The sequence below is a fragment of the Podarcis pityusensis genome, assembly GCF_964106645.2.
Source record: "Podarcis pityusensis genome assembly, chromosome: 7".
In the NCBI taxonomy this organism is placed as follows: Eukaryota; Metazoa; Chordata; class Lepidosauria; order Squamata; family Lacertidae; genus Podarcis; species Podarcis pityusensis.
Genome location: NC_138031.1, coordinates 5,185,615 through 5,209,738, shown reverse-complemented (window position 1 = coordinate 5,209,738; position 24,124 = coordinate 5,185,615). Strand labels below are relative to the sequence as shown.

Genomic DNA, 24,124 nt, shown 5'->3' with positions numbered 1-24,124 from the left:
CCTGGACAGGTGTGGTGGCCACTGGAGTCCATTAGAAGAAAACAGGTTTCCCACCACTGCACTATCATAGCATCCCTCAGATGGCTTTGCAAATCCTTCTGGGGGAAGAAACATTGCTCTCTCTCTCTCTCTCTCTCTCTCTCTCTCTCAGCACATGAAACAAACAGTACACAACATAATGCATTCAGAAGGGATAGACTGCAAAGCTCTAAATCAACAGATGGTGGTCTCATGAGATCAGAAGCTTTATGAGAGAGAAGTTTTGGAGCACTATTCAGAAATTCCCCAAGATGAACATCGAGGCTCAGCAGCCAGTACCCACTTGGGCCATTTGTTCTGAGGGAGAAAGATTGCAGGTTTCACATCACAATTTGTAGGTTTAATTATTGCAGCAGCAGGGTGATGCAGGTGAAAGAGGGGAGAGTGGAAGATTGTACATCTGTTATACACATTTAGTAGGAGGTTCCATAAGCTATTATGGAATGCCAAGACAGAGAACCACACTTCTTCCTCATGCCGGAATATTAACATTTCCTTCTTCTGCAAACCATACTTTCAAAATTCATTTATTTGCAAAAAAAATATGTTCTCTCCTAGCTGGTCTTGCTCCAATTATATTTTGTTTTGTTTTTGCCGTGCTGCCAATGTTGATGGTAATGACATAAGAGTACCAGGAACAATTCTCTCTCTCTCTCTCTTCATTTGACTTCCCATTGGACCCAATTTGCGCCACAGAAAACGTCTCTGGAAGTCTCCGGCCAATTTTCCTGCGTCTTCATAACAGACCACAAGAAGAAATCTTTCATTTTATTTCACCCGAGCTTCCGTTTGGTAACTTAATAATCCAATCACCTGCTGCACCATTTGGAGAAGAAGAAAAAATGTCCTTATAAATTTGAGATGGTGCTGCATTTGCAAAAGATGTTGTACACTTTAATTGTTGTGTTGAATTTGGTACAAATTGGGTAAAGGTAAAGGGACCCCTGGCCATTAGGTCCAGTCGTGGCTGACTCTGGGGTTGCGGCACTCATCTCGCTTTATTGGCCAAGGGAGCTGGCGTACAGCTTCCAGGTCATGTGGCCAGCATGACTAAGCCGCTTCTGGAGAACCAGAGCACCGCACGGAAAAGCCGTTTACCTTCCCGCTGGAGTGGTACCTATTTATCTACTTGCACTTTGACGTGCTTTTGAACTGCTGGGTTGGCAGGAGCAGGGACCGAGCAACGGGAGCTCACCCCATCATGGGGATTCAAACCGCTGATCTTCTGATCGGCAAGTCCTAGGTTCTGTGGTTTAACCCACAGCGCCACCCGCGTCCCTTGGTACAAATTAGCCTCTGTCTAACAGGGACCTCTCTCCAACCTTGAGAGAGCCTTTAAATTTCTTTTGTTGACCATCAGCATTACGCTTTCCATTTTTAAGTTTGGAACAGAGCAGTTATGAGACTGCAGCGCTGGTCATCAGGACGTCCTTGCCATCATAGATTGGCTCCACCCCGGTAATCATTGTGCGGGACACTAAATATGCTATTTCATAATGGTGGTTACCTGAGCTCAATCACTGTGCATGCTAGTAGATAAAGCCTACACGAGCCGCCAGCAGAGACTAATTACAGACTTCCAGAAGCAAACCATTCACAATTTAATATTAACTCCATTATCAGCCACCAAACTTTGACCACAGTCCAGGAAAATTCCATTCAACCAGATGCCCTTGATTTGGGAAATGAAGTGATTCATCCAAATGTTGAGATACAAGAATCCTGACATGAAAATAATCCCTGCAATTGGTTCCCAGACCCAGAGTTTATGAATAGGATTCTGGAAGACCTGGTAACTGAGTCTTTAGATTCTAGCCCTACTAGGATGAACTACCGTGTTCTTTTGATGTTCCTCACCATCTTGATAGGGTGTCTGCTGGTTACAACTGCACAGTTTTGAGAGACATGTCCTATATCTGCACAGACTAGCCAGAACACCCTCAATATTGAAATTAGATTTTCCACCCCAAAGAGGCATCCATTCAGGAACTCTGAAGGTTCCCTGGAATAAGACGAATATGAGAAATAAGCTGAACACACAAGGGCTGTGAGTTGCGGGAGGTTGCTCAAGATTGAGTCTTGCAACCAAAATATTTTATACAGATGCATGGTCTGCAGCAGAATGATATTTTGAACGATATTCTTCTGTTTTTGCATGGGGATCATGTTCTCTTCTGTTTAGTTTCCGTTCTTTAATTATATTGGTAGATTGGTATTGTTTTATAGCGTGTTGCTTAGTTTGTGCTGTTAAATTAGGTTAGCTTAACAAAGGTTGCATAGATTGATTTTTTTGTATGTATGAATATAATTGTTTCTAATATGTTCTGAATTGTTATATATTGCTCATTTGATATACTGTGGGCTATTTGAGCACAATTTTGTAGAAAAGCGGCAGGCGCGTAAACAGATGAAGACGATGGTACTGATGATCTCAGTCCCTAAATTTCATGCTTTCCACACACAACCCATCTCCATATTTAAATTATTTTTTCCCACAAGGGTCCCCTGATCTGAGCCACATGGACCTGCCTCCTTTTTCCAGGGGTGGAATGGAGGATGGAATTCATTGTTTTGCTCTCTTCCCATTGATAAAGCCATTGCTCTTCTCTTTTTAAGACCTCCAAAAGCTGTCTGCTCACAGAAGACATTGTTACACATGTCCGGAATAGAAACCTGGAGTGGCTGCTTAAAGCATTGTTGATTGATTGATTTATCTCTCTCTCACACACAACTTACAATGTAAAGCATGATCTAGTGTATGGATCTGGCCTGGATGTAATTGTACCATAAAACATCTACCAAACTGGCGCAGCACAGTAGCAGTTGAACCCTAAATAGCCTTACTAGGGCTGAGCAGTTACTGCCTTGACATCTTAAGATTTGTTGTTGTTGTTTAGTCGTTTAGTCGTGTCCGACTCTTCGTGACCCCATGAACCAGAGCACGCCAGGCACTTCTGTCTTCCACTGCCTCCCGCAGTTTGACCAAACTCATGCTGGTAGCTTTGAGAACACTATCCAACCATCTCGTCCTCTGTTGTCCCCTTCTCCTTGTGCCCTCCATCTTTCCCAACATCAGGGTCTTTTCCAGGGAGTCTTCTATTCTCATGAAGTGGCCAAAGTCTTGGAGCCTCAGCTTCAGGATCTGTCCTTCCAGTGAGCACTCAGGGCTGATTTCCTTCAGAATGGATAATTTTGATCTTCTTGCAGTCCATGGGACTCTTAAGAGTCTCCTCCAGCACCAGAATTCAAAAGCATCCATTCTTCGGCGATCAGCCTTCTTTATGGTCCAGCTTTCACTTCCATACATCACTACTGCGAAAACCATAGCTTTTACTATACGGACTTTTGTTGGCAAGTTGATGTCTCTACTTTTTAAGATGTTGTCTAGGTTTTTTAAAGATGCTGAGCAGTTACTGCCTTGGCATCTTAAGATAACATAGTGCAGAACTGTGCACTTGTAAACATTTCCTAATGAGGAAAACAGAAACTTCGAAAGGATTTGGGAACTGTCATGCAGTCCCAATCCAGCTGCCTATTAGAATTAAAAACAAATGAAAAACTAGGAGATCTAAACATGGATGTCCCAATTTCCTGTTACTTCTGCCATTTTTCAATGTTTGATGCTTCCGTGTTCCATTTCATTTTTTTTAAAATGATATTTATTGAAAAAAAATTTAAAATTACAGAAAAAGACAAAGCAGAGAAAGGAAAAAGAAAAAAAAGAAAAAAGAAAAAAAAAACAAGCCACATCCAACAATACAAATTCAAAAAACAAAAATACACCACAAACAGATAAAAATAAAACCATCATTCTCAAATCTTCAACTTTCATTACCTTCTTTCTTTGACCTCCTCCTCCTCCCTTTTTTTGTATCCCAGTTAATAATTATCGCAGAAAATCCTTTCCATATTTCATAATATTCTGTCATTACATTACCTTAATCTATTTTCATCTTATCTTATAAAAAACCTTAAAACTTAAATCTTATTTTTACCCACTTCTCATAACCATAATATTCTTGCCTAATTCTTTAAACATTTTTGCTAGAGCCAAGTAATTTCATTCCAACATTTTTCTAACAGTCATCAATTTTATAAAACAATCCTAGTGATAAAAAAAAGAAATAGAAACAATCCAATCTTCATCCAGCGTCCCTTGCTCCTGGTCCCGGGTTTTGTCAGTCCTTTTTATCCCATTGATCTAGCGCATTAACCTGGTAACCTTATATCCGAGGCCCTTAAATCTCTTCCATGTCCCTTCCGCAGCTCTTCTTCATATTCACCTTTCACTCGTGGGAACTCCAGCTTGGTAATGTTTTTGACCCTTTTCAACAAATCAGCCCCTTTTCCATAGTCCAGACTAAACTCCATGTGGTATTTAAAAACATGTTTCAGAATCCCTCCAAAATTGAGAGCCCCCACAGCTCCAAACATCTCACGGCCCATTGCCAGACTCGGAAAGTCCAAACATCCCTGCATAGGGGGGTCTATCCAACCCCCCATTTCCAAACCAGTCCAAACTTTATCTTTCCTAATCTGGCTTTTTCCAAGTTCATTTGTCAAATCCAAAAGCTCATGTTCCTGCTGGGCCGCAGCTCCCTCCATCTCTGGTGCCCAAGATTCCACAACATCCTCTTCTCTCATCTGTTCTGTCAGGGCACACTCCTGATTTAATTCCTGGGTGGGCTCCATATAGTTTCCCACTGCCTGTTCAAAAATTCTGACCGCATTAGTCATCAAATCCGTCCTCTCAGTTAACTGTTCCAGTAGAGCATTTGTTTTACAGAGAGCACACAACAGAGCTTCTGAATACATTGTCCTACAAGGTCACAAGCCTTTTCCCACGATTGTAATCTGTGACAGCTGCAAGCTCCCTGGAGTTAGTTACAGTTTCCCAGTCTCCCTCTAGGGGGAAAACTTCTAATTGTTCTTGCAACAAAGTTTCTTTTTTGAGATATTTTGTCAATATTTGTTCTTTTAAAATGCGAAAGGAAACAGTGGAATCACTATGTTTCTCTTCTTTTAGCTATCTGTCAAAAATGTTTGTCTCTGGTCAATGAGCTTCAAACGTCAGTCCTGACACCCCGCTCCAGGATCAGGACGGTGGAAAGTTACTTTACTTTAAACTCACTTCTGCAGGTTTAAACAGTCCGAGAAAGATCCCCCTTCTTCTCCTGCTGCCGAAGGGGGGTTCAAGGATTTTAAATGATGAAAGCCAATCCTTTAGAAGCGATTTTCTGAGCTCTAGTTTACGTTGTCTTTGCTTTATTCTGTCTACAAAGAAACGGAAGGCTGACTTCCTGTTTAGACCTTCCCGTTTCAGTACCAAATTGAAGTAAATTTTTAAGTCCAATTCCTTTCTGCTCGCAAGTCCTTATTTAAAGTCCAATTGTTCAAAGTTTAAGTACTCACGGGTGCTTATTTTAGAAGCCAAATTGTCCCAGGAAAAAGGCAGCGCTCTCCGGCAACGGCTATGCGGCTTCGCTCCATGGAAATAGCAGTTGACTCACAGCACCACACCACTTCCCCCTCTTCGCTTCGGAGCCCATTAGTGGGTTGGGGGGGCGCTAAGGGTGCCCGCCGAGTCCCATGTTCACAGGCTTCATCCGCCTGTGATTTTTAAAAGGGTCCCCGCTTCGCCGTAGCGGAAAAGACCCGTTTCGCGCGGAGCTAGTCCCTCCAGTTCAGAGGGAGTCCGCCATTGCCGATGGCGCCACCCCGGAAGTTAGCCGCTTCCGTGTTCCATTTCAAATGAACTGCTTGAAGTTTAAATCAACGGCTTGTATCCAATATTAAATATATTCAGAGCAGATCCATTAAAAGTGATGGATATGACTTACAGGTCCATTCATTTCAATGGATCTACTCAAGGTAGAACTTAGTTGGCTATAACTCAACAGGCTTTCTCTCTGTGTCTCTCTAGGTGCAATTAAATGTACAGGTTCTGCTGCTTAAGTCTCTACACTCCAAAGTGTTATTTAAATTTAGTTACTTTTTAACATGAATGCTGTTGTGCAAAAATTGTGGACAGATACAGAAATAAAACCAGGAATCATGGAAACTGCTCATTATTAGGAGAGCATGACTTAAAACAAGGACCCGGGGGGGGGGGAGAGAATCACTGGGAAGCCTCCTTCCTTAAAAATGGGGGAAAATATGCTTCAAAAATATGGATGAGTGCAGTCTAGTGCACATTAACTTGTGCGTAAATCCCAATCAACAGGACTTACTTCTGAGTAAGGTATACATAGGATTCAAAACAAAAAGTAATGGGATAGTTCAAAGAGAGCCTATTGGTCCTTCTTTGGGTACATTCATAGAAACAGAGATTTAGCGTGTAGTTGTGATGCCTCTCCCTTTCCTGTGCATAAGAAATTCAAAGGATCTGAAATGCGCTGGATCAATAAAGATCTCTTTTGACTACAACCCCTTTGCTTTCCCCTTCCAGCTCCTTTATGGAATTTCCATTTTTCCTGGGTTTTGCAGCCATGGGATTGTGCTGTCACCCTCCACAACTTTGTCAGAAACCATTTCAAAGGCCACTTACCCTTGAAGAACCTCTGATGACCTCAGACAGCTGTCGGATGGCATTTGTGCATGTTGTGATGGTTTTGTTGGTCTCTTGTTGAGTCGTGTGCCTTAAAGAAAGAAAGAAAGAAAGAAAGAAAGAAAGAGGTCAATGACTTAGCAGCAATAATAATAATCAAAAGTTCTTTAGAAAGCCATCCCTGGAAACATAAGTGACAGTAAGAGCTGTTCGACAGTGGAATTTGCTGCCAAGGAGTGTGGTGGAGTCTCCTTCTTTGGAGGTCTTTAAGCAGAGGCTTGACAACCATATGTCAGGAGTGCTCTGATGGTGTTTCCTGCTTGGCAGGGGGTTGGACTCGATGGCCCTTGTGGTCTCTTCCAACTCTATGATTCTATGATAAGCGTCAGCCTTTGCCAGTGCTCTACTTTCGCATCACTGTTGGGTGCGCCAATTAATGCCAATTAATGCTCCTGAGCTGTGGAGCTTGACTTTGAAAATTTGGGGTCTCTCCCCCTGAACATTTTGTTAGTGAAACCAACAACTACAAACTATGATGAAAACCCATGCTTTGAAGGTAAACATTTGCACACAGCTACAAATGCACACACTCTCTCTCACTCTCTCATTTTTATTAAATTTTCTGTTTTACAATTTAAAATACTCATTTTAACATCCTTAAAATATCAATGACTTCCCTTCTTCTCTTTCCATGGTTCATTTTACATATCATAAATCCCAGCATATTTTACAAAAACTAAACCATTCAGTAGTCCATTATTGCATCCATCAAAACTTATTTACACTGTTGAATTCATCTTAATGCTGCCAACATTTTCAGCTGCACACTATTATTTCCCATATATTCAACAGACATTTTCCAATCTTCTCTAAACGTATGTTCTTCTTGTTCTCTTATTGTATATGTTAAGTCTGCAAGCTGAGCATATTCTGTCAGCTTAAGTTGCCATTCTTCCTTGGTTGGGACCTCACTCGTTTTCCATTTTGGGGCTAACAAAATACCGGCTGCAGTAGTAAAGGTAAAGAGACCCCTGACCATTAGTTCCAGTCGTGACCAACTCTGGGGTTGGGGCGCTCATCTCGCTATATTGGCTGAGGGCACCGCCGTACAGCTTCCGAGTCATGTGGCCAGCATGACTAAGCCACTTCTGGCGAACCAGAGCAGCGCACGGAAACACCGTTTACCTTCCCGTCGGAGCGGTACCTATTTATATACTTGCACTTTGACGTGCTTTTGAACTGCTAGGTTGGGATGAGCAGGGACCGAGCAACGGGAGCTCACCCCATCGTGGGGATTTGAACCGCCGACCTTCTGATCTGCATGTCCTAGGCTCTGTGGTTTAACCCACAGCGCCGCGCAGTAGTAGCATACATAAATAACCTTTTTTGACACCTGGGAATTTCATTCTGAATGATCAGACTGTTAGGGATAATACAAACGCACTCTCGTATCTTAGACCAGAATGATGAATTCACGATTCCTGTAGTGCAGATTGAACCATAACAACAACCAGCTTGCAGCTGTTAAATTTCACAACTGGAAGGTGATGGGCAGGTGGAACTGGACTCAAAGGAAACACACGGAGCCAATCCCCTACTCCTGATAATCCTTTAAACTGTGAAAAGAGATGTTCCTCTTACACCTTAAGAAAGCACAGAAAGTAAGCAGAAATTTCTCCTTAGAGGACACTTGATACAGGGCACAGTTACACAAAATATACCCACCAGAGCCTCATACCAGTCCTCTAGCACCATTAATCCCTGACCATTGGCCATGCTGGTTGGCCCTGATGGGAGTTGGAGTACAATGATATCGGGAGCGCCATAGGTTCCACAGCCCCTGATTCAAGTTGTGAGGACTACCCTGCAGGTGGGATTGACCTCAAAGTTGAAATGCCCTGGAAAAACACAGTTGTGTTTCTTTCCAGCAGTCACTAGTCACTTTGTTCATGTTCCATCACAGCTTAATTTTACCTCACACACCATATGTGCTTCAATGGAATCCGGAACCTTCCGATTCCAGTACAGTGCAAAGATGCTCCCATTTCCAACAAACCTATTATCTCTCCACCTATCTTCATCAAGTGTTGGTGCTGACCTTCAAAGCCCTAAATGGTCTCAGTCCAGTATATCTGAAGGAGCATCTTCACCCCCATCGTTCTGCCTGGACACTGAGGTCCAGCGCCAAGGGCCTTCTGGCGGTTCCGTCACTGTGAGAAGCCAAGTTACAGGGAACCAGGCAAAGGGTCTTCTCGGTAGCGGTCCCCGCCCTGTGGAACGCCCTTTCTTCAGATGTCAAAGAGATAAACAACTACCAGACTTTTAGAAGACATCTGAAGGTAGCCCTGTTTAGGGAAGCTTTTAATGTTTGATGCATTACCGTATTTTAATATTTTGTTGGAAGGCGCCCAGAGAGGCTGGGGAAGCCCAGCCAGATGGGCGGGGTATAAATAATAAATTATTATTATATTATTATTATTATTATCTGACTTCAATAATATTTGGTCATTTTTGTCATCTGTACCTCAAACCGGTTCTTAGCATCCAACAAAGGATCCTTCTCTCCCCCTCTCCAATTATAGCTAATAGCCAACCTCTCAGCTGCATGGAGAAGACTCACCAACTCCATATCTGCTAGCAGGACCAATGATGCTCTCATATGACGAAACAGTATAGCTTACATATGAATCATCCTGGATCCTTTGATGTGCATCAGAGGCCCTTCTCTGTGTGTGTCACCCAAGGGAAGGGTAGAGGCCTTTTCAGCAATCTCCCCCTCCCCAGTCTATGGGATGCTATTCCCGGAGAGACATACTGGGATAACGTACATCTCAGTCAGTTTTCTTTTGCCTACAGACTTTTCTGCCTTCACAGACCTTGGGTTAATTAATGGCGGTGCTCATCTTTCAGTAGGTGTAGGGAGGACTTGGTGCCTATTAAAAATTATTGCTGGGTGAGCTTTTTTATTTATCTTGTATTGTCAAGTGCTTCCATTTTTCTGTGGTTTTAAATCGTTTGCGTGTGTTGTCATGTTTTCACTGTCGCGGCAAACAGAGAACTAACAAATGAAAGTAACCTCCCTGGTATCTTTGAGTGAAAGGTTGTGCAGAAATTAATTAATTAAGAAACTAATAAATAATGATAACAGGTTCCATAGTAAAAAGAGAACCAGTCATTCCCCCTCTTTGATCAAGGCCAACTTCCAGGATCCCATTAGCTTATTATGAGCACATCCAACAAATATGAATTTTATCTGCTCATATTGAGTCAAAGCACCAAGAACCAAATAATATCCATAGTTCAAAGCAAAGCACATTCCTCCCAATAGAATGGCTTGTAAGAAACTAAAAATAATGATAACCATCTGAAGGAGCATCTCCATCCCCATCGTTCAGCCTGGACACTGAGGTCCAGCTCCGAGGGTCTTTTGGCAGTTCCCTCACTGCGAGAAGTGAAGCCACAGGGAACCAGGCAGAGGGCCTTCTCGGTAGTGGCCCCTGCCCTGTGGAATGCCCTCCCGTCAGATGTCAAGGAAATAAACAACTATCTGACTTTTAGAAGACATCTGAAGGCAGCCTTGTATTGTGAAGTTGCTAATGTTTGATGTTTTACTATGTTGTATATATTCTGTAAGCCACCCAGAGTGGCTGGGGAAACCCAGCCAGATGGGCAGAATATAAATAATAAAATTATTATTATTATCATCACCAACACTTGTGGGTCAGACAAGATGTTACAAGGAATTGCATTATTATTTTTCCCATTGAAAAGAAGAACACAATAAGGCAGCAACCCTTGAATCTGATAAGAATAAGGGTCACTCTTTCTCCCAGATCAAAAAATGCCCTCTCCTGCAAGCCAATTTTTCATCTGTGGTGGGAATCGTAGAAAGTGCCCCTTGAGACCTCTGCTTTAGCCTGAACTAATGTGCATTCTATGGTTACATGACTGGCAGCTTCACCTCTGTGGCAAATCTATGCAGCGTGCGCCACTTTGCAAGAAAGGGCTCCTGAGAGCTTCAAAGCAGCGAGCACAGGTAGAAAAGCTGCCTGTGATTAAAAGAAAAAACACGCTGCAATTTTATGCACAGTACCCAGCAATCCTATAAACGAGAACTTAGTGTACCATGAAGATAACATCTCTTCAGCCACAGAGCAGTACTTCAGATACATATTACTGGTTTAAATATATATATATGTACTAGAGAGAAGAGGCTATTTTTGTCACTGCTCGGCAGCCAAAGAAGAGCCAAAGAAGAAAAATACACAGTGGGCCAGGACTAAAGGATGCTCTTCAGATTGAAAGAACAACCAAAAAAACTTGGCAGAATCGACATCATTAAGCTGCCACATGGTGCCTTTGTCATCCATGTTTTCAGTGTTTATAGCACTTACTGTTCTGAACATGAGTCCAACTGATCACATGCATACACACATAACCAGCCACCTGACACGACTCTCTAGGGGATTTTTTTTTTTTTTTTTTTTGCCATCCTTCTACTTATTCGTTTCTCTGTTTTATATCCCACTTTGCCTCTACGGAGCTCAAGGTGGGATACATGTTTTCTCCCCTCTTCAACATTGTACAATCTTTCAGCCACGGGATGTTTAAAGACAACAACACATAATTATTTCTAATCCTTCTAACCTCCTTTGGGGTAGGTTTGAGGGTATGGCAGAAGGAGATAGGATCTGCCCATGCGATGCCCACCTGGTGGAAACTCTAGCTCACATGGCCCTTAAATGTAAAATGTATGATGATCTCCACCGACAATTTCTAGACCATCTATGTATTCCAACATGGAAACCAGAGACAGAAGTTATACGCTTCTTATTACAGGGGAGAGACCAGGAGCTCACCAAGACAGTAGCTAAGTTCCTCTATTTGATTTGCTGTCACCAAAGTATGCTACAGGATCCTGCCCTTGCTGGAGACCCACAGAGATGAAATAGATTGCTTGCCTCTTCTTCCCTTTGGCAAATGACTGTACTGTTGAAATGGCGATGAGATCACACTGGCCTATTTATTCTGAATGTTTCTATGTGATGCAAATAAAGGTTTGATGATGATAATGATAATTATTTCAACTCACTAAGGGTTGCAGCCAACTCAGCTGCATTCCGAGTAAAGCCGTTGACATTAAATGGACCTGCCACTTCTGTGCATTTCAGTGGGTCTACTCTGAGTAGACTTTGCTCATCTACCTGCTTATTTTGTATGCTTTTGTTGCTGGTTCGCATGTTTTAAGTCCTATATTTTTTGGCAAATTCCTTCTTATTAAAAGCGGCATATAAATGTTTTAAACAGAACATGGAATTTGCTGCAAGGGAATCATCCTCAAACACTTTCCCTACTTGTTCTGCCAGCTTGCAGTGGAATGTGGTAAAAAAACCCAAAACACAGCTCTTCCCTCCGTCTGCATTTGTTGCACAGCGTGTCTGTATAGATATATAGATTAAGGATCTCCCTCGCTGTACCGTAGGGTGACATTCCTTGGAATCCAATTCTTTCCGCCTGAGACGTCCCTTTAATTAACTTCTTACTGTCCCGTGGGGAGAAGGATACGGCAGAAAGCTAATAATAAAAATAATACTGACATATCTTATTACTCTTCCATATTAAAATAAAATAAAATGCTGTGGGAGGTGAAATTCCAAAGCTTTTATTTTTTAATGAAGATCTTAATGGCACCGAATGTAAATTAAACCTAATTACGACCTGATTTATGAATGAGTCTCCAAGAGTGAAGCCTCGCAAAGTTAATTATGCTGACAGTGCAGCAAAGGCAAGAGACATTGAGTTTCGAGACGGCTGAGAATGGCCATTGGGTGGAGTAAAGAAGGAGTGGGGAACCTGTGGTCATGCAGATGTTGTTGAGCTGCAACTCTGTCATTCCAAGATAGCATGGTCAAGGATAAGCTGAAGTCAGGCAACATCCAGACAGTCAGAGTTTCCCCATGGAAGAGAACATAGCTTGCCTTCAGAAGGTCCCATGCCCATTCCCCAGTGTGATGGCCTGGGACTCGGACTCAGAACGAGAGGAGTCTCAGTCTGCACCAGATCCTTTGCCTCAGGCATCATCTGAACCAAGTCTGGGGCCTGATCCTGAAGAATCCCAGTCTGCACAGGTTCCCCAGCAACAAGCACCAGCTGGGCCAAGTCAGGGGCCTGAGCCTGCCCTGGCTCCAGATGCGGGGATTTCCTCATTGCCTTCAGCTGGGCCATCACTTACAGCTGCTCCACTACCAGTTGGGTCAGGGGAGGCTGAGGCAATAACCCACCAACGTCTCCTGCGCTGCAAAGACTAAGATCTGAGAGAAGGAGAGACCTGGGTACTCGCAGGAGGAGTGCTCGCCTTCGGGTGAGACAGGGAGGTGAGTCACCAGGGGACCAGGACTGGCCGTTACCCCAACAGAGATAAAAGGCTGTTGGACCCTGCCCCAGGGTGCGGGAGTAACATTGCTGTATGCCAGATCCTGCCTGAGATCCTGTACCTGCCCTTGCCTGGTTTCTAGCCTTGACCCTGTCAGACTGACTCCTAGCAGAACCTACGGATTCTGGACCGGACCTGGACTGCGGTTCTTGGGTTACCCCCAGGCCCAGCATACTCTGAATCTTCAGGTAGGGCTGGAGAGGGCCCTGCCCAAACCCCTGGACAACTACTGCCAGTCAATGTCAAAAACAGCAAGCTAGGTGGGTAGATGAGGGCTAGAAGCCGTCAGTATGTGACAGTGGCCACATCTTCAGAACTGCTCCAACTGGCTGGCTAAAACAGGTGAGAATAGCCAATGGGTCACAAACCCTCAATAATAATAATAATAATAATAAATTTATTTGTACCCTGCCCTCTCCGGCCGGAGCTGGGCTCAAAGCAGCTAGCATCATATAAATAACACAGTATACATAAAAACAGGCATCAATTAATTAAAATGTATATTAAAATTAATTTGTTCTTGTTGTTTAGTTGTTTAGTCATGTCTGACTCTTTGTGACCCCATGGACCAGAGCACACCAGGCACTCCTATCTTCCACTGCCTCCCGCAGTTTGGTCAAACTCATGCTGGTAGCTTCAAGAACACTGTCTAACCACCTTGTCCTCTGTCGTCCCCTTCTCCTTGTGCCCTCCATCTTTCCCAACACCAGGGTCCTTTCCAGGGAGTCCTCTTCTCATGAGGTGGCCAAAGTCTTGGAGCCTCAGCTTCAGGATCTGTCCTTCCAGTGAGCACTCAGAGATGATTTCCTTCAGAATGGATACAGGTTTGATCTTCTTGCAGTCCATGGGACTCTCAAGAGTCTCCTCCAGCACCATAATTCAAAAGCATCAGTTCTTCAGCGATCAGCCTTCTTTATGTTAGAATAGCCTCACCCAAATTCTCCAATTTCTCTTGTTCCCATTGTCCCTGATTACTGACCATGCTGCCTAGGGCTGATGGGAGCTGTAATTCTAAGGTATTTGGAGGGTATGTGTTGGCTACCCCGTCATAGGCTCTACATCAGCCATGAGGAAGCTGTGCGTATGCAAAATGGGTGCACAAAATGTGTACAAGAAGCAAAATGTACACAACACCAGAGGACAAAAGGGGATAGAGCAGACCTATGATTGTTAGAGAGTCCAACATGGGATGTAATCTTCTGCTCAGTCCATCCCTATGAAGTGTATGCCTCATATTTAATTTGAATTGGTATCTTCCTTCATCTCACTCTTCCTCCCTTCCCCCAAGCTGATCTTCCCTTTCTACGGTCTTTAGTTGGCATTGATATAAGATATTTTAGGAACTCAATTATTGTTTGCGTATTTGAGAATTCGCCCCTTTTTTGTCTTTTTAGTTTTGAACCAATTTCATTTTAATTGGTATCCTTTTTTATAGTTTTTAATACTGCAGATCTTGAAAAAGCAGTTCGATAAAATTCATATTAAGAGAGAGCGATAGAGAATGCTTTCAGGGGGAAGAACTGCCAAATATCAAATAAAGTGGAATTATTTCAGAAAGCAGCTATTAAATTAGAATGTAGCTGAAACAGATAACGCCACATTCCTAGGCTTACCCAGATACAAGTTCAACTGAGTTTGATCGGAATCACTACTAGAAATGGAGGGGGAATTCAATTCAGTTCGCATTGAAATGTAAACCAACAGAATTTGCACTTTCTGGACAATGTGAGAAACGAAAGGCAGCCATCCTTGAAAACTCGCCCCACCTACGTAGCTTTGGGAAGGCAGTGTGAAGGCTCTGGCAGCTTCCCAGAGCCCTCGCAGTGCCTTTCCCAAACCCAGTAAGCATGATGGTGCCTTCCTTATCAGTCTCTGGGAAGGTGTGATGGTTCTGGGAGTGTTCCAGAGGCTGGTAAGGAAGGCACTTCATCGCTTGGCAAGGTCTAGAAAGGTCCCAGAAGAGGACCTTCCCAGATGTTGCTTTGTGGTGGTGGGGAAACATTTTCAGGGATTCCTGACCTTGTGTGATTTTGCCTTTGAACATGGACCCCCAGAACTGAACCCTCACGTAAGTGGCAGACCCACTGCAATTAATTTGTATCTTGCCCTTCCTCCAAATCAGAGCACAGGGCAGTTGACAATAAAAATACACACAACATCAATTACAAAGAATAAAACCATACATCCATCAAAAAACAAACAAACAGACACCAAGTTGACACTAAGTTAAACTCCAACCAGCCCCAACATCATCAGGAACAATGGTCCCTCTGGTTCAGTCTTCTTGTTCTTCCGTACCCCCCAACGTTTGCCCGATGAAAATAGAGATGTCCCCTCCCACATTTCTCCAATGAAATAGGGACATCCTATTCCATACTCTCCAGTGCTTCTCCGATGAAAATAGAGATGTCCTAAGGAAAAGTGGGATACTCCAGGATCAAATCAGAAACTAGGACAGCTTCTGTAAATCCAGGACTGTTAAAAGCAAGGGGAGGCAGCATATATTGGAGGCCAGTTAAGTCAGATAATGTGTGCCAAACGTAGCTGCTCCACATACATTCCCTGGCATAATGGCTCTTGGGAAAGCAGCCTCAGTATAACTTGTTTACCAAAAAGAGGAGAAAATAAATAAGAAAGCTTCAAGTTTTATACTTGCTTGAGAAATTCTCAGGTTAAGAGGGAAGTCTAGGCCTAAAGAGGTAACATTAAAGTAGGTTTGCACTTAGCTCTTGAAATACAACCCTATTATCATTCCTCTTTGGTTTTAATGTATCTGTGAGAGCTTTTTTGTTTGTTTAGGTTGCCTAGGGCAAGATAAAACGACTAACAAATTTAATAAATAGCAATGGCAACCCAACTGAAACAAAATACTGGAGAAATAAAATATTTAAGTCATTGATAGGCCAAAGTGCCAGAGATATATCTGTTCTTCGTTACCTTTATTGCACATTGACTTGGCCACATTTTTTAATGGGAAGTTGACCATAAATAACAACGGATCCATCCAGTGTTATTTTTTTTTCGAAAAAGAGGGGCTGAACACCTCCCTTGTTCTCTTATAATAGCAATGGTGCCCACCTGAGAGGTGACGGAACTGAGTTCTGGTGAGTTCCGGCTGGAAAAAAAGCCCTGAATCCATCCATCCACCAATCAATGACTTTCTAAATCATGGCAGCATTATTTCCTGCTTGAAACATCAACAGACATACAGAGTGTATGCAGACTCTGTACATCACTACCACCAGAAACAAACAAAAGAAACCCTTTTCAAAAGGCATTGCGCTGCTTGAACTCTGATAAAGACCCACAGATTCCATTTGAATAAGTGAGATTAATAGATTAGTCTATCAGAGAGTGGTTTCCTTGGCCCTCGCAGAGAACAAACAGCTATAAGCAGGGGGAGCTGCGTTTTACAGCCACCTCAATTTGTCCTCTAGATTTCTCCTTCTGTTTATATATGAAAAGACAGATTAAAGTATCCTTCATTTTACAGCCGAGGGGCATTTATTGCCAAAATAAACACAGTGGAAACACAAGCGAGAGAACCCACCTGCCGTACAGTCTTGGGAATAGAAAGCAAACTACATCCCCATGTCTCTAATTACACCCAGAATGATGCTTAAAACATGTTGTTGGTTTTAAGCGAAGGGGATAATTTCCCACTGTGCAGCATCCAGACAATAAACTAAAATAAAATACAGGGTGGGAAATTGGTCCTGAGCTTGCTTGCTTTCCCCCTTGGTGCTTTGATCCTTCGATTTCACAGGAATGGAAGGGGAAAGTCCACTTTGTCCTAGGATCTACTGCCGAGTTGGGCAACCAAGTTTGCACAGCAAGGAACAAGGGCTAATGGTATTGGCTTGCTAAGCAAGGGAGGATTTGATGGGCTTCCCCCCTTTATTGGACTCTGTGGTGATCACACAGGGTCCCCAGATGTTTAACGGTCTATTGATCCCTGTGCCAAAACTGTGCTCGCTTCCCCGCTGCCACCAACCAGTTACTCTCTGGTAAAACACTGAGTCCAGACAGTTGTTAAAAGTGAAACAAAAAAACCAAGTTTATTTTACAAACATTAACAAGTTTATGGTTTCTCAGATAATATTCCTGTCAGTATCTTAACTTTAGTTTCTTTACCAGCCTATACCTTCCTAATACCTTCTGACTGATTACAGTGGTACTTCTGGATGTGAACGGGATTCATTCCAGAGCCCCGTTCGCTTCCTGAAGCGAACGCAATGCTTCAGGCGAACGCACGCATGTGCGTGATGTCATTTTGAGCGTCTGCGCATGCGTGAGCGGCAACACCCGGAAGTAACGCGCTCCGTTACTTTCGGGTCGCCACAGAGTGCAACCCAAAAATATTCATCCCGAAGCTACTTCAACCCGAGGTATGACTGTATCTCAACTGTTTGACTGACTCCTCTTAACAAATTATCACACTCTCTCACACCAGACTAGCCCAACCCACAGACGTATCTTATCTGTCTCTTCTAACTCCAAACTGTCTTCTCAACGACCCTAACTCTAACTCTCTCCTCTTAAAAAAACACACCCTGTGCTTAAACCTTATACACAGTTAACTCAGCCCCCTGGGTTCCCATTGGTTAGTCATTTTACAATTAGTTAGCCCTTTCCCTATGAACCCAGTATCATGTCACACACATAGGATGGCAAATGCCACACACTCCAACTCCCATAATCTCATGTCAGGGAACTGACATCGGAGCTAGAGGCGGAGGGGAGGCTCTCAAATGATGCTGGAGAAGGGCCCAGCAGGGAGAGAGGCAGCTCAGCAGATGGCAAATCAGCGCAACACCAGGGATAAAGGGGGGCAGATGGGGGAATCGGCGAGAGGGCTCCAGGACTCTTCACTGGACACCAGCGGGGAGAGCACGGGTCCTCCGCTACCCATGCCCTCCCTGTGCAGAAGGCTTCCGCGCAGGGAGAGTAGGAGGAGACTTGGCGCCAAACAACTTTTATGTTGGAAAAAGTTTAAGAAACGCCCACTGACGGATTCTGCTAGCGACTAAGGCAGCCACGAAGTGAAGGGCTGTCCAGACAGAAAGGTTTAACAAGGCAACATAGCCAGGAGAGGCGGCAACTTACGCACGAGCAACCCCATACTCATTACATCTCAGTTGGGTCTCATGGGAGCTGGAGTTCAAAAATGACCAAAGGTCTAAAGTTTCAACATCCTTCCTTAAGCACCCATTTCATTTGCCTGAGGTCTCCTCCAGGCCGGACTTCCTTTTTTTCCTGCATTTCTATGTCTGGCCTTTAAAGCTCTGTGTCTAAGCATAGGTTTGTTTTTGTTTTTTGTCCTGGCACGTTCCCCAGGAAAACCGGTGTTTTACTGCTGGATCAAACCAAATGCCAGTTGGGTTTTGGCAGACTGCTGTTTGCTCCGATTCAGTGGTAAAACCCAGGTATTCCCAGGGAAAGCAGTGGAACTAAAAAGAAGGAAAACTTCTCAGGCACAGTGCTTTAAAGCAGTGTTTCCCAAACATGGGTCACCAGGTGTTTTTGGAACTCCCATTATCCCCAGCTAGCAAGACCAATGGTCGGAGAGGATGAGAACAGTAGTCTTAAAAAAGCAGCTAGAGTCCCGAGTTTGGAAAACACTGCTTTCAAGCATGAACATGTTCCTTGAAAGCAAGATGCAAAAGGATGTCTGTATGAGTTCTCTGTTTCAGCTTCCTTTCTCATTCATGTCTTAATCCTATGAGTGAAGGTGTAAGGGTGTGGAGCTTGGACAAGGCAGCAACACTGGATCTTGAAGAAGAAGAAGAAGAGTTTGGATTTGATATCCCGCCTTTCACTCCCTTTAAGGAGTCTCAAAGCGGCTAACATTCTCCTTTCCCTTCCTCCCCCACAACAAACACTCTGTGAGGTGAGTGGGGCTGAGAGACTTCAAAGAAGTGTGACTGGCCCAAGGTCACCCAGCAGCTGCATGTGGAGGAGCAGAGACGCGAACCCGGTTCCCCAGATTACGAGACTACCGCTCTTAACCACTACACCACACTGGCTCTTGACTTTGCAGAGTCCTCAAAGTGGGGTGCCTTATAAAGGTAAAGGTACCCCTGACCGTCTTGGGACGCGGGTGGTGCTGTGGGTTAAACCACAGAGCCTAGGACTTGCCGATCAGAAGGTCAGCAGTTCGAATCCCCGCAACGGGGTGAGCTCCCGTTGCTCAGTCCCAGCTCCTGCCATCCTAGCAGTTCGAAAGCACGTCAAAGTGCAAGTAGATAAATAGGTAGTGCTCCGGCGGGAAGGTAAACGGCGTTTCCGTGCGCTACTCTGGTTTGCCAGAAGCGGCTTAGTCATGCTGGCCACATGACCCGGAAGCTGTACGCCGGCTCCCTCGGCCAATAAAGCGATGAGCGCCGCAACCCCAGAGTCGGCCACGACTGGACCTAATGGTCAGGGGTCCCTTTACCTTTACCCCTGACCATTAGGTCCAGTTGCGGACAACTCTGGGGTTGCACTCTCATCTTGCTCTAAAGGCCGAGGGAGCCAGCGTTTGTCCACAGACAGCTTCCGGGTTATGTGGCCAGCATGACTAAGCCACTTCTTAGAGAACTTCCTTAAAATGCAACAGCGATGGTACATAACCCCTTGGAAGCTCTCCAAGATGTATAAAAGTGTACCAAGCAATTGTTGGAGGTGTAAAGAAAAACCAGGTAGTTTATACCGCATGTGGTGGCAATGTAAATAAATCAAAGTGTTCTGGGAGGATATTAATTCCGAATTGGAATTTTAAAAAATGTTAAAAATCTCTTTCAGCAAAAAAACAGAAGCTTACCTACTGGGAATCACAGACTCGGATATCCCTAAAAAAGCTAAGGAACTTTTTCTTTATGCTACGGTTACAGCAGGAATACTCATTGCGACAAATTGGAAAAGTGACAAAGTCCCTTCTAGATCAGAGTGGACTCAAAAAAATGATTGAATATGCGCTACCTATTTATCTACTTGCACTTTGACATGCTTTTGAACTGCTGAGTGGGCAGGAGCTGGGACAGATCAACGGGAGCTCACTCCATCGCACAGATTCAAACCACTGACCTCCTGATTGGCAAGCCCTAGGCTCTGTGGTTTAGACCACAGTGCCACCCGCGTCCCTGGGGTGCCTTGTAGGGTGACAGATTTATCGCCCACCCTTCCCCAGAAAGTCCCGGGGCAAGGTACATACAGAGCAGGCATGGCAATCTCAAAATAGCCTGAAACATCTATCAAAATGACTCTTTAAAACCCTTAAATTACTGCAAACATCAGAAACAGCTGCAAAAGGATGTGTGTGTCCCTCATCCTCTCAGTGATAACTTCCTTTATTAGCCTGGCAGCTTTGCGTGTAGCTGAACGTGCATCTAAACTTTGCACGGAGTTTTTCTGTTTCCCAGAGATGGTGACATTTCCGCCCTGCTTTTGAAATGGAATGAGCCTGAATGTTGTCCCTTTCCAAGCTGCTAAGACCTCTCCTGCCCTTTGCGTGCTCTTAGAAATAATTACCAGCAATTTCAGGGCTCTCTCCCTCCCTCTATTTTTCTGCTAATCCTTTTACTGCTTGGGGAGGGAGGGTTGGTGGGGGTGAATTCCATCAGGCCCATAGGGTTTGTATTGCTCAGGCTGTCCTTTCCCAATTCAGATTTTGTGATCTCTTGCTGTTCCCCTATTAAATGTCCGTAATGGGTGGCTCTAAGCAAGGGGTTAGGGGGCGTGAAGAAGACACTCCGATCTTGCTGATCTGCAAAATGGTAAGCGTGTTGCAGAACTGGAATTCATTTTTTTTAAAAAATTTTCTTTTTATTGAGTTTCTCTTAAATAACCAAAAGAAAAAAAAAAAACAAATCAACAAATTCAAAAGAAATATCCATACATAGCACAAAAATAACATCAGTTTCCATTACAGTTCTTTGTCTTCTTCCTTGAGTCTTTATATCTTTAGATATTTAAACCTTTCCTCTACACACCTATTGACCTCCTTCCCTCCCGATTTCAGGCTTCTTAATAAAAATTCTTTCTTTTTTCTGCAGCTATTAGTTGTTAATGGTTTACGCATCGTAAGACTTATATCAAACCTGCTATAGTTTTTAGGTCTCTATAGTTTCCTTCAATGTATATCATAAATTTATTCCAGTCACTAATAAACTTTGTATTTTTTTGGTTTTTGATTTTTTGTGTCATTTTTGCTAATTCAACATATTCAAATAATTTTGTTTGCCAATCTCTGATCGTTGGGGTGTTTGGACTTTTCCAATTTTGTGCAATTAATATTCTAGCGGCGGCTGTGGCATATTGGAATAATGTCTTATCTTCTTTTTTGATTTCATCCCCAATTATTCCTAGTAAGAAGGCCTCTGGTCTTTTAGGGAAAGTGTATTTAAATATTTTTTTTAACTCATTATAAATAAGTTCCCAGAACTTCTTCATTTCTTCGCAGGTCCACCACATATGGTAGAAATTGCCTTCTTTGATTTTACACTTCCAGCAAGCCTTATTTCCTGTTTTGTACATTTTCCCTAGTTTTGCCGGTGTGATGTACCACCTATACATCATTTTTTCCAAATTTTCTCTGAGTATGACACATGCCGTGAATTTCATTCCACTAGTCCATAATTTCAACCACTTATCATATTCTATATTGTATCCCAAGTCCATTGCCCATTTTGTCATGACCTCCTTTATTTCTTCATCTTTGGTGTCCCATTCTAATAATATGTTATACATTTTAGATAATAACTTGGATTTACCTTCAATTATTTCTATCTGAAATTTAGATTTTTTCTCGTTTATCCCTACTTTTTTGTCTTCCTTCCATACTGCATTTATTTGATGAAATTGCAGCCAGCCTGTTAATTTGTCTTTCAACTCCTCATATGTTCTCAATTTCCATCCGCTTTCTGATCTTATCAGTAGGTCTTCATAGGTCAGTCTTTCTCCTTCCATATTTGCTTTTTTGGTTGTTAAAATGTCAATTGGTGATAACCACCAGGGTGTTTTCCATTCCAGAAGTTTTTTATTTTTCTCCCAAACTTCATATAGTGGCCCTCTGATAATATGGTTTGAAAAACCTTTATGTACCTTTTCTTTATTTAGCCACAAATAGGCATGCCAACCGAATCTGTTGTTGAAGCCTTCTAGGTCTAACAGGTCAGTGTTTTCCAAATTAATCCAATCTTTGATCCAGCAGAGGCAGGAGGCCTCAAAGTATAATTTCAGATTAGGTACCAAGAATCCCCCTCTTTCTTTCCGATCTGTAAGTAATTTGAATCTAATTCTTGGTCTTTTCCCTTGCCATATAAATTTCGAAAGAGTTTTTTGCCAATCTTTAAACATTGAGGAACCTCTAATCACTGGGATGTTTTAGAACAAAAATAACATTCTTGGGAGTATGTTCATTTTTATTGCCGCCATCCTTCCCGTCCATGAAAGTTTCACTCTATTCCACGTATCTAGATCTTTTTTAATCTCCTTCCATGTTGTGAAATAATTATCCTGAATTAAATTTATGTTTTTTGTAGTTAGCCAAATTCCCAAATATTTTATTTTTTTAGCCACCTTGATTCCATTCTGTATCTCCAGTTTTTCTCTTTCATCTTTTCCCAAATTTTTAGTCAACATTTTTGTCTTTAATTTGTTTAATTTAAAACTGGATAGTTTGCCATATTCTTCTAATATCTCCAGGGCCTTACTAACACTTTTCTGCGGCTCTTCTAGGGATAACATCAGATCCTCTGCGTACGCTTTTAGTTTGTATTCCTTTGTTCCAACTTTGATCCCTCGAATCTCTGGTGTTGCTCTTATTTTGTTCGTAATTACCTCTAATACCATAATGAATAAAAGCGGGGATAGAGGGCATCCCTGTCTTGTTCCTTTTTCAATTTTGAATGAGTTTGTTAGGTTGTTGTTTATAATCAGTTTAGCAGATTGGTTCAAATAGATCGATTTTATTCCTTCCATAAATTCGCCCTCTAGCCCTGCTTTCTCCATACTTTTTAATAGGAACAGCCATGAGACATTGTTGAATGCCTTCTCTGCATCAATGAAAATCAGCACCGCAGGTTCTTCATTCTTACACTCCAGATATTCAATGATGTTTATGGTATGCCTTACATTGTCTTTGAGTAACCTGTTTGGGAGGAATCCTGCTTGATCTTTATGTATTAAATTTACTAGACTTTTTAAAGTCTGCTTGCCATCACCTCTGCGAAGATTTTATAATCGTTGTTTAATAGTGATATAGGTCTATAGTTTTTGATATTTAATTTATCCGTGTCCAGTTTAGGGATCATCGTAATGTGAGCCTCTTTCCATGTCTCTGGTATCCTACTTCCTCTTAATATGTTGTTCATGATGTCACATAGCACTGGCGTTAGTTGGTTTTCTAATACTTTATAATATTTAGCTGACAGTCCATCCGGTCCTGGGGCTTTCCCTGGTTTCATCTTCCTTATCGCATCCTGGATCTCTTCTGCTTTTATGGATTTATTTAATTGAATTCTTTCTTCCTCTGTTATGGTCTTCCCACTGTAGTCTTCTAAGTATTCTATTCGGGTTATCTCTTCGTCTTCCTTTTTGTACAATTTCTCATAAAATTTGAGGAAGTTTTCCTTTATTTCTTTTTGATCTTCTATCAATTGCTCCTCTATTTTTATCTTATTTATTACATTTTGTTTTTGCCTTTTTCGGAGTTGCCAAGCTAATAGTTTACCTGTTTTGTTAGCTGATTCGAAATATTTTTGTTTCATTAACTTAATTTTCCATTCAATTTCTTGACTTGTTAGCATTGAATACTGTGTTTGTAACATTTTTATTATTTGTATGTTTTGTTCGTCTTTCAGATTTGTTGTTAATTTTTTCTCACATTCTCTTAACTGACTAAGGATTTCCTCTTTCTTTTGTTCTCTTACTTTCCTCTTATAGCTATTTTGCTGAATAAAAAACCCTCTTAGGACCGCCTTGCTGGCATCCCAGACTACATCTATACTTGTTTCTTTATTAAGATTCAAACTGAAATAGTCTTTTAAGGTGGCTTTGGCCTTTTCAATAACATCTTCACTCTTCAACAAATATTCATTCATTCTCCATCTGAACCCGCCCTGTGA

At 42.6% G+C, this 24,124-nt stretch overlaps 1 protein-coding gene and 1 long non-coding RNA gene across 2 annotated transcripts in view; both read right to left on the bottom strand.

Moving 5' to 3' along the window:
- The window catches only part of TSNARE1 (t-SNARE domain containing 1), a 399,909-nt gene that overhangs the window by 184,436 nt on the left and 191,349 nt on the right, over positions 1 to 24,124 (bottom strand). The window contains exon 5 of the mRNA XM_081012848.1: positions 6,587 to 6,677. Coding sequence (XP_080868974.1) covers positions 6,587 to 6,677 — 91 coding nt within the window. The remainder of the gene's footprint in view (positions 1 to 6,586; positions 6,678 to 24,124) is intronic.
- LOC308480971 overlaps positions 1 to 24,124 on the bottom strand; it is a 283,474-nt gene that overhangs the window by 207,111 nt on the left and 52,239 nt on the right. The gene's annotated exons all lie outside the window — the stretch shown is intronic.